Source organism: Pteropus alecto, unplaced genomic scaffold (assembly GCF_000325575.1).
Source record: "Pteropus alecto unplaced genomic scaffold, ASM32557v1 scaffold113, whole genome shotgun sequence".
Taxonomy (NCBI): domain Eukaryota; kingdom Metazoa; phylum Chordata; class Mammalia; order Chiroptera; family Pteropodidae; genus Pteropus; species Pteropus alecto.
In genome coordinates this window covers 7936759-7947186 of record NW_006433949.1, presented here as the reverse complement: position 1 = coordinate 7947186, position 10428 = coordinate 7936759, and the positions used below count along the sequence as shown (strand labels likewise).

The following is a 10428-nucleotide window of genomic DNA, read 5'->3' as shown; positions in this document are numbered from 1 at the left end:
TCTTTTGATCTGAAGTGAGTCTCTTGTAGGCAGCATATGTAAGAGTCTTGTTTTCTTATCCATTCAGCCGCTCTATTTTTTAATCGGAGCATTTAATCCATTCAAGTTTAAAGTAACTATTGATAGATATGTAGTTATTACCATTTTATTATTCATATTTTTGTTTTCCTCCTCCTCCTCCTCCTCCTCCTCCTCCTTTCCCCTTTTCCTCCTCCTCCTTCTAAGAAGTCTCTCTAACATTTCTTTTAATACTGGTTTGGTGGTAAAGAATTCCTTTAGCTTTTTCTTGTCAGGGAAATTCTTTATCTGTCCTTCTAAATGGTAGCTTTGCTGGATAATCTTGGTTGTAAGTCCTTGCTTTTCATCACTTTGAATATTTCATGCCAATCCTGCTGGCCTGCAAAGTTTCTGTTGAGAAATCAGCTGACAGTCTTAGGGGAGCTCCCTTGTAGGTAACTAAGTGCTTTTCTCTTGCTGCTTTTAAGATTCTCTCCTTGTCTTTAACCTTTGGCTTTAACCTGTGGCATTTTAATTATGATGTGTCTTGGCGTGGGTCTCTTGGGTTCATCTTGTTTGGGACTCTGTGCTTCCTGTATATCTATTTCCTTAGGTCTGTATATCTATTTCCTTCACCAGGTTAGGGAAGTTTTCCATCACTTCTTATTTCTCCATATATATTTCAATTCTTTGCTCTCTATCTTCTCCTTCCGGTACTGTGGGATGCGAATGTTGGTATGCTTAATGTTGTCCCAGAGACCCCTTAAACTATCCTTATTTTTGTTTTTGTTTTTGTTTTTTTTTTGCTATTCTGATTAGGCGTTTTCTACTACCTTGTCTTCTAAATTGCTAATTCAGTCCTCTGTTTCGTCTAATCTACTGTTGATTCCCTCTAATGCATTCTTCATTTTAGTTATTACGTTCTTCATTTCTGACGGGTTCTTTTTTGTTTCCTATCTCCATTTCTATGTTTCCTATCTCTTCGTCGAAGTTCTCACTGAGATCACTAAGCATCCTTATAACCAGTGTTTTGAACTCTTCATCTGGTAGATTGCTCGTCTCCATTTTGTTTACTTCTTTTTCTGGAGCTTTGTTCCGTTCTTTCATTTGGGACATGTTTCTTTGTCTTCTCATTTTGTCTGACTCCCCATGTTTGTTTCTCTGTATCAGGTAGGGCTACTATGTCTCCTGGTCTTAGTAGAGTAGCCTTATGTAACAGGTGTTGTGTGAGACCCAGTGGCACGATCTCCCTGGTCACCTGAACGAGGTGGTTCAGGTGTGTCCTTTGTATGGGTTGTGTTGTAGTTGAGCCTTGGTTTTTGTTTGCACATCAAAGGAAGGAGCTGTTGTGTGGGGTCTGACTCTGCAAAACAGGATTCACTTTAGCAGGGCTCTAGTGCCTGTTCTGTCCTCCCTTTGGGCGTGTCATCCTCAAATGTGGCCCTGGGTAGTGCTCTGGCTGGGTCTGAAGCTGACCACAAAGCATGTCAGCCCTGGGGCCTCCTGGGGGGTGGGGCACTGCTGCAGGCCAAGTTCGGCCATGCCTGTCCCCTGCCCAGGGCCACCTGGCATGAGCCACTAAGCAATCATAGATGGCTGCCACCTGCACTGGGCTGGGAGATGTCTCAAGAAACCAAGCCACATATCGAGACCAGCTGTTGCTAGTGCTGGGCTTGGGGCTACTCAGCAAGAGGTACAGGGCATGCCAAGGCCCAGTGCTGCTTGTTTGGGTTTTGTGAATCTTTGAGAGATTTTAGGAAAATCTACAGCATGAGCCAAGACAGGCCATTTGTATGAGAAAGCCACTGGAAGTGGCTTAGGTGGGCCTGCAATTTAGGTGGGGCAGGGTCTCAGGGACCCACCAAGGCGGAGTGAAAAGTATTAGCCAGGTTAATGGAAACTTGGATATGGTGGCCACCTGTGTCTGTACATAGGAGAGGGGAGGGCTCAACAAAGAAGCAATGGATTCTACCAGCACTTCTGTCTGGGCGAGAGCTGCCCCTCCAGCCCTTACTCTGGAGCCAGCTCCTCGTCGTATGTCCTTGGCACCTTTTGAGCTGCTGCTCAGAGTGAGTTCATCAGCTAGTAAGTCTATATGCGGGCCCTTTAAGAGAAATGCCAGGCTGTCCTTTGTCTCACTCAGCCATTCTGCTGGCTTTCACACCCAGAAGTTGTGGAGACTTCTGTTCTCAGCACTGGAATCCTAGGCTGGGGAGCCTGGTTTGGGGCTGGGACTCCTTACTCCTCCAGGGGAAACTGTGCAGCCAAGATATCCCTCTGGGTTTTTAACTGCCACACGAGCATGTGGAGCCAGGCTGTTTGCATCTCTACCCCTCCTACTAGTCTTGAGGTGGCTTCTTCTATTTGTCCCCATTTGTTGGACTTCTGTTCAACTGGACTTCAGGGATTCTCAACGAACACATCCACAGTGAAGACTAAGAGAGGAGTCATTTTGAGGACAGAGGTAGAAGGAAAGTAAAAAGTTTAGTTTAGGTCATGTTAAGAGTGAAATGCCTCTTAGATGTCCAGGGGAGGTATCTTGCGGATGGCTGGGGATAAACTGTATGAAATTTAGGGGAGACAACTGGGCTGAAGTTAGGATTTGGGGATAATCAGCATAGAAGTTGAATTTTAAGCTTTGAGCCTGGATAAGGTCATCCAGAAGTTATATTTGCACAAATGCCAAGGACTGAGCCCAGGGCCTCTGAAGTCATGATGTCAGGGTGTTGGGAGGAAAACCAGAGCATAGGGGGTGGGGCACATCTTCTGGAAGCTTCATGCAAAAAGCACTCCAGGGAGAGGAAGCAATGGGTCAGGAGAGATGAGGCCTTTGTCTGTGCGATGGGAATTAAAAAAATTTTTTTTCCCAGTATGTCTTTTAACTTTATGGTGTTTTATTCTTATTAAAAACTTGTGTTTCTCTATGCTTGAGCATAACAGTCTTAGTTCTCTCATACTTCTGGCTTTGGGCCCTCTTTCCCATTCCAAGCTTACGTGTGTCCATGTGGTACCTGTGTGTGCCCACGTGCTGGCCCAGAGCAGTGACATGTGGCTCAGGGAAGGGTGTGAGTGCAGGAGAGAATGGCTGAGCCAATGTGCGAGCGGGGTGCTAGGGTCAGAGGTCTCACAGAGTTGGGGAAGGAGACCCAGGTCCACTCCCTCTTTGAGCCTCAGTTTCCCTGTCTGTAATGGGGAGTTAAATGCTGGCTTCCCAGATGTGCTGGGGAAGATTCCTGGGTGTGAGGGAAGAGGCTGCCTCTGGTGAGCTGTTCAGGGCTGTGCTTCAGGGTTGTTTTCTCAACACAGGCCAATCTGACCAGCACCTCAGAGCCGAAGGGTTCACCCCTTGCTGCCCGTGGACAAATGGGGAGACTAAGGCCAGAGAGCATTTCCATAGACACTAGGGCCCTGGGAGGGGCTATGGGACCCATCAGTCCAAGCCCAAACCCTGATGGCAGGGGAGGATCTTGGGGTCACCTGAAAAAGTCCAGTCTTAAAGAACTGGGAGCTCATGTGAGATGGGGAATGGCGGCTGCCTAGGTCGGGCTCCTGGGACTGATGAGAGAGATGGAGGGCCTGGCCCAGGCCTGGTTCTGGCTGTTACAAATGAGCCAGTGCCTCTGGGAGGACATAGGGAATAATGGCAGCAGAAGCACTTTGCTAACTGAGAAGCACCTTATATATGGCAAAGGGCATTATAAATGGCATTATAATTCGCAATCTATAGAGTGCTGTGGACCCGTGAGTGGCTGGACTTCATGGGGTAGCCTGGTCTGGTCTTTGATGGTTTGGTGGCAGCAGAGGGACCATCCACCTGTCACTATTTCCCAGTGAATGCCAGCCAAGCAAGCCCAGGTCGGGAGGCTGGAGAAGGGGAACTAGGCCCCTTACTCTGTGCCATGTCTTCTAGGGCCATCCTCCAGCAGCAGGGCTCACCCGTGGATGCCGCCATTGCGGCTCTGGTCTGCACCAGTGTTGTCAACCCCCAGAGCATGGGCCTGGGCGGAGGGGTCATCTTCACCATCTACAATGCTACCACAGGTGAATCCATAAGGGAACCCCTTGGGGAGGATAGGCTTGTCCACAAGCACTGATGGCGAGGTGCTTGTAACATCATGAGTGTCTGGCTGAGCCTATTCTGTCCTCCCATGCTCCTTCCTGGGTCTTCTTTGTGCCCTCTGCCCCCTCCCCACCATCTGTGCAAAGCCTTCATGGCAGGTCCTATCTCGAGTATTAGCACAAAGGCCAATTCATGATATGGAGAAGGAAACTGAGGCTCTGAACAGGGCCAGGGACATCTGAGGGGGACCATGGTGTGGGCTGAGTCTGGCCAGCCAAGAATGACCCTGACCACTGGCACACTCTGCCCTGACTGCAGGGAAGGTGGAGGTCATCAATGCCAGGGAGACAGTGCCCACCAGCCACGTCCAGGGTCTGCTGGACCAGTGTGAGCGGGCCCAGCCACTGGGCACAGGTGAGGCCCTGGGAGGGGCCCCTTGGGCTGACCAGAACACCCCCTGAAGGGGCAGTATGCCTCATGGACAGGCTGAGACATCCTCACACTGGGGGACAGCAGCTGGGGGATGGGGGGCCCCCACAGAGGTCCTGACCCACTGGGGTTGGAGGAGCTTTCCCTGGGGGAGGGGCTTTCTGAGTAGGGAGGGGTGATTCAAGTCCAGCGACCAGCCCAGACAAAGGCCAGAGGGCTCAATGGAGATGGGTTGTGGGGGTGAGGGGTCCTCACACCAGTTTGTGCTGGGCCCCATGGGCCTGGCTGTAACTCTGTACAGAGGGCAGTGGGCAGCCACGGGGAGTTCGAGTGGGGAAGGATGTAGTCAGGTGTGAGCTCCAGATAGCTCACTCTGGCTGCCATGGCTGGAGGCAAGGCTGGTGTGGTGAAGTGTAGGAGTGACGGAGAACACTGGTCAGCCCTGGAAGCCACCGGGCTGAGGGACAGCCTGGTGGGAGGAGCGTGACGCTGCCACGCCCTGCAGGGGCCCAATGGATCGGGGTGCCTGGGGAGCTCCGCGGTTACGCGGAGGCCCACCGCCGCCATGGCCGCCTGCCCTGGGCGCAGCTGTTCCAGCCCACCATCAGGCTGCTCCGCAGCGACTACCGCATGCCTCACGTCCTCAGCCAGTTCCTGAACAACAGCATCCTGCGGCCTTTCTTGTACAAATCCTCCCTGAGGTGAGCACTGCCCAGTGGGGAGAGGGTGCTGGGGCCCCTTCTCAGCTCCTGGGTTCAGGCCACAGCCTGTCTGAGCCTGGCCCCCACCTAAGCTCCACCTGAGCCCCTGGAAGATGGAGCACCCTTGCATGGCCTGTACTTTACTGTCTCGGTTCAGACCTCTAGGATCTATATGGGAAAACCTAATGGGAGGGGCTCAGGCCAGAGGGGATTGTGCCCAGATGGTGACTCCAAGGGCGTGGATTTGGGCTCTGACACTGCCCTCTGGCCTTGCCCTCCTTCTCACTCTCTCTGAGCTGATGGGAAGGCTTTGGCCATCCCTATTGCCCACCCTGTCAGCCCACTGACTAGGTCCTCCCGGGAATGTAGGGAGGACAGGCCCTGGGCGGGCACGAGCCCTACTGGGGAGCACGCCCGCCTCGGGCAGTGTGATGAGTGAGGTGAGAGGCGACAGCCCCACCCAGTCCTGGAGAATCTGTCCTGCCGATGTCCATCCCAGGCCCTCAGGACCCTGGCCCAGGATTACCTCCCTGTAGGGTTCCAAGGACCCCAAGAGAGCCCCTACAGGAGTGTGACGGCCCTCTGGGACCTGGCCCAGGATTACCTCCCTGTAGGGTTCCAAGAGAGCCCCTGCAGGAGTGTGACGGCCCTCCGGCACCTGAGCTCACCCTGAGGCTCCCCCCACCCCCAGGCAGCTCTTCTTCAATGGGACAGAACCCCTGAGACCTCAGGACCCGTTTCCCTGGCCTGCCTTGGCCACCACCCTGGAGACCGTGGCCACGGAAGGCGCAGAGGCTTTCTACACAGGGAGGCTAGGGCAGATGCTGCTGGAGGACATTGCCAAGGAAGGTGAGCCACACTGAGGTCACACAGCCCCTGGCCCTGCCAGAGAAAGCTCTGAGTCTGGGCACTGGGTATTGAGGGCAGGCTCTTCCCCAGGCTCTGTGGAAGTGCCAGCTGCTCCCAGGGCTTGGCAAGGCCATGAGCCCTGTCCTGCCCACTGCTGGCCTCAGGGACTCTGCCTTCAAGGCCCCTGAGGAGCAGAGCCCCTGTAGTCAGGGCCAACAGAGGGGAATTATTGGTGGCCATGGTGGGCCGTGGGGGCTCCTGGGCCTGGAGCTGGCCACCTTCACACTCACAGTGGCTAGCTCGCTTCTCCTACCTTCCCTCCTACCCCCCAGATCTGCCTGCCTCTGGCCCTTGTCCACCCAACCCCTGCTTGTCTCTAAGGCCCATCTCTGATGCAACTGCCCACTGACTCACACTTACCCCTCTGGATCTAGAAGGCTAGGGAACCACAGGAGCCCCACTGTGTGACCAGGGGTCAGTGGCTGTCATGTTCCTCCTTTTTCCCTATCGGTACCTGGAGTTTTCTCCGTCTCACTTCAGGTAGCCAGCTGACTCTGCAGGACCTGGCATCATTCCAGCCGGAGGTGGTGGACGCCCTGGCAATGCCCCTGGGAGACTACACCCTGTACTCGCCACCACCACCTGCAGGGGGCGCAATTCTCAGCTTCATCCTCAACGTGCTCAAAGGTGAGGGCCCCAGGCCTCCGGCCCAGAGTCCTCCTGCCCTGCTGGGAACCTGAACTTCAAGCCCAGCCATGCCCTTGGGCAGCTATTGCCTTTTCCAGTTCAGCCCCCTCCTCGGATGCAGAAGACAGGGCTGTGGAAATGGGTCAAGATGGTGTGTTCTAGAGCTGGCCTAGGGGCCTTGCTGAAGGGTCTGATGTCATCTACCCACTGTGTCCTCCCCAGGTAACCTAGTCTCAGAACATAGGAGCAGATAGGCTCCACAGGTGGTGAGCTCTCCATCCAGCGTGTGCATCCTGTGAGGCCTGGTCTGGCTTATCGCGGCCTGCAGGGCGGTGAGGGGCGTCCTGGCATGTCCTGGGCTGGACTGTGTGAGGCTGGCTGGACTGGCTCCCTGGGACTGCTGTAACACATCACCACGAACCTGGTGGCTTAAAACAACAGAACTTTTATTCTCTCCTAGTTCTGGAGGCCAGAAGTTCAAAATCAAGGTGTCAGCCAGGCCATGTTTCCTCCAGGGGCTCTGGGGGAGAACCCATTCTTTGCCTCTTCCAACTTCTGGTGGCATTCCTAAGTTTGTGGCTGCATCCCTCCAGTCTCTGCCTCCGTGGTCACATGGCCTCCTCCCCTTCTCTGTGTCTGTTTTATAAGGATACATGTGATTACATTTAGAGCCCACCGGATAATCCAGGATAATCCGCTCCTCTCGAGATCCTTAATTTAATCGCACATTTTGCCACATAAGGTAATATTCACTCTTTTGCCATACATGGTAGTATTCACAGGTTCTGGGGATTAAGACATAAATAAATCTTTTTGGGGGGACTACAACAGTTAACCCAATACACAGGGTGACCCCCACCTGTGCCCGCCCCCTCCCCAGGGTTCAATTTCTCTGCGGAGTCAGTGGCCAGACCTGAAGGCAGCGTGAACTTGTATCATCATTTTGTGGAAACACTCAAGTTTGCTGGAGGGTTTAGGTGGCAGCTCTGGGACCCTCGAAGCCACCTAGAGGTCCAGGTGAGGTGGTCTGGGCTGGGCCCAGGGCTCAGCATGAGGGATGGTTAGGCCAGTGGGCGCTCTGTCCATGGACCATGAGAGCCTGGCTGGGTGAGGTGGGAGGGGTGTTATGAGGTTGGTTCTAGAACAGGACAGCCTGGCAGTGGCCCAGGGCAGGGAGGGTGCAGCAGATCTGGGGACTGGTAGAGACTCTGGAGTGGCAGGTACAGGAGGGAACTGGTGGCACATCTCAGAGGACCTGGAGTGTGTGCAGGATCTAGAGGTAGCCTGAGCTTGAGAGAGGACAGACTGGAGAGGGTCCCCTAAGGGTCCCTCTGCTCTGTGGGCCCCCCCTGGCCCCTCACTGACCCCATCTCCTGACTGCCCACTCCAGAACATCTCCCAGAACCTGCTGGGGGAGGCTCTGGCCCAGCACATCCGCCAGAAGATCGATGCCCGGGGTGACCACCAGCTCAGCCACTATAGCCTGGTCGGGGCCCGGGGCCACAGCATGGGCACAACCCATGTGTCCGTGCTGGGGGAGGATGGCAGTGCCGTGGCTGCAACCAGCACCATCAACACTCCGTGCGTGTGTCCTGGCGGCAGGAGGGCAGGCCCTGCTCCTTTTCCCCCTTGAGCTGAATCTCCCTGTCCCCACCCTGCCCCCAGCCTGGTCTCCCAGCTCCCGGCCTCCCCTCGGTTGTCTCCGCGGGGCAGCACCTTGCTTTTCGCATTTCTTCTTCCTCTCTATCAAAAAAGCTTCTATATCCGTGACATTTCTGGCTGAAAAGGCTGCTGATGGGTAGCCCTGAGCCAGGATACACCCAAGGATGGGCCTTCCTCAGAAAGACACCCTGATTGGGATCGTGGGTGGATCTTTGGGGGCAGTTCCAGGGAGGGAACTGTGGCTCCAGCATGCTAGAGAACAGCCGCTAAAACAAGGGGCCCCTGGAAGGCTGGCAAGGGGGCACCCACACTCGGTGTGGGAGCTGGAAGCTATGGCCCGAGCCCAGGCTGTGCCTCCCTTTCTGCAGCTTTGGAGCCATGGTGTACTCACCGCACACGGGCATCCTCCTCAACAATGAGCTCCTAGACCTGTGCTGGAGGAGACCGCCAGCCTCCCGTGTCACCCCTCCACCCGGTGAGCCTGGGGGTGGGGCCCACTGGGGAGAGAGAAAGGAAGGTGGGCAGGAGGGTGCTGCACGGTGGCCCCTGGGGCAGCCACCCCAACTCGCCCAGCCTTGGTTTGTGAGGAGGTGAATGGAAACAGAGACGGAAGTGGCAGTCCTACAAAGTTCTGGCTCAGAAGTCAGGCTGCAGGTGACACCTGTTTGGCCTCCAGTACCAGGTGAGCGGCCCCCATCATCCATGGTCCCCTCCATCTTGGTCAACGCAGCCCAGGGGTCAAAGCTGGTGATTGGCGGGGCTGGTGGGGAGCTCATCATCTCTGCTGTGGCCCAGGTGAGTCTGGGGGCTCCTGGCTGGAATGTCCCCTTTCTGAGCAACACTGTTGTCCTGCTGTCCTGGGGGAAGGAAGAGGTGGGCGTGGGGTGGCTGGCGCCCCCTCCCCGCTTCCTCCCTGCTTCTCTCCCCCAGGCCATCATGAACAAGCTGTGGCTTGGATTTGACTTGCAAGCAGCCATTGCAGCCCCCATCTTGCATGTGAACAACAAGGGACAGGTGGAGTACGAGTCCACTTTCAGCCAGGTGAGGCCACAGTCCCAGCCCCATCTAGGCTGGACGCCTCAGTGCATGCTGCTCAAAGCCCCCAGGTGGATCTCAGCTACTGAGTATCTTCGGCCTGGCACGCTTCCTCTGTGGGGGCCATCAGGCGTTGAGAAGCTCAGCGGGGGAGGCACCAGGTCAGCCTCGTGGCCTCCGAGGCAGAGAACAGGGTGTCATCCATACTTTTCCCAGGCCGAGCACCTCGGCACCTTGGTCCTTGCTCTGTCTGTGCTCTTCTCTCCATCTATTAGTTTTCCTGGTTGCGGCCCCTCAGTCTCCCTCATGATGATCTGTTTTTTCTCATGTTATTTGCAAGTTTATTTGTAAGAGTTTAGTATTCCTATGAGACTCTGCTGAGCGAGTGAGGCGTCGGGGGTTGCGCTGGTGCTGGTTCTTGCAAACATGTCTTGGGTTCCCCACACAAGCAGGTGCAGGAGCTGAATTCTGCAACCCCCCACCCCGCCCTGACCTCAGCAGACAGTCAGCTCTGGAGACCTCACCTTGCCAGCGGCTCAGGTCATATGGCCTCACCGGGTGACCTCAGGTCACAGGCCCTGGTCATGTGGTCTTTGTACCTAGAGGTCAGGAATCTAGGGCCCTGGTCAGCTAAAGTCCTTGGACTCTTGGTCCAAATGATAACTGGAAATGTGGGGCCCAAGCAGCGCAGGTTCCTTCACTCCGGGATTCGTGCCCCTTCACAGACAGACAGATGTGTGGGATTCCTAACTCTGAGGCAAGGTAGTCGGTGTCTTAGAAACTGGCACCTGGGTCCCTGATGCTCTCAAATTCCACAGACTCAGCGCCTCACATCTGAGCATTTAGGGCCTGGTCTCTTGGGGATCACTGGTGCCTTTAGCCTGGGCGGGGGCGGGGGGTGTTCCATATCCTTGGACTGTAGACAAATGGCAGAGCAGAAGGTCTGAAACTTGCCATCTTTCTTTTAGTTGATTTTTCAACCATTGGTGCCCTAAGCCTGTGGGGCCT

General features: G+C 55.1%; 1 protein-coding gene across 1 annotated transcript in view; it reads left to right on the top strand.

Moving 5' to 3' along the window:
* GGT5 (gamma-glutamyltransferase 5) overlaps nt 1-10428 on the top strand; it is a 24520-nt gene that overhangs the window by 10921 nt on the left and 3171 nt on the right. The window contains exons 2-11 of the mRNA XM_025044525.1: nt 3908-4038; nt 4376-4471; nt 4992-5187; nt 5879-6036; nt 6577-6723; nt 7604-7740; nt 8114-8304; nt 8754-8860; nt 9062-9180; nt 9316-9426. Of these exons, the coding sequence (XP_024900293.1) occupies nt 3908-4038; nt 4376-4471; nt 4992-5187; nt 5879-6036; nt 6577-6723; nt 7604-7740; nt 8114-8304; nt 8754-8860; nt 9062-9180; nt 9316-9426 (1393 nt within the window). The remainder of the gene's footprint in view (nt 1-3907; nt 4039-4375; nt 4472-4991; nt 5188-5878; nt 6037-6576; nt 6724-7603; nt 7741-8113; nt 8305-8753; nt 8861-9061; nt 9181-9315; nt 9427-10428) is intronic.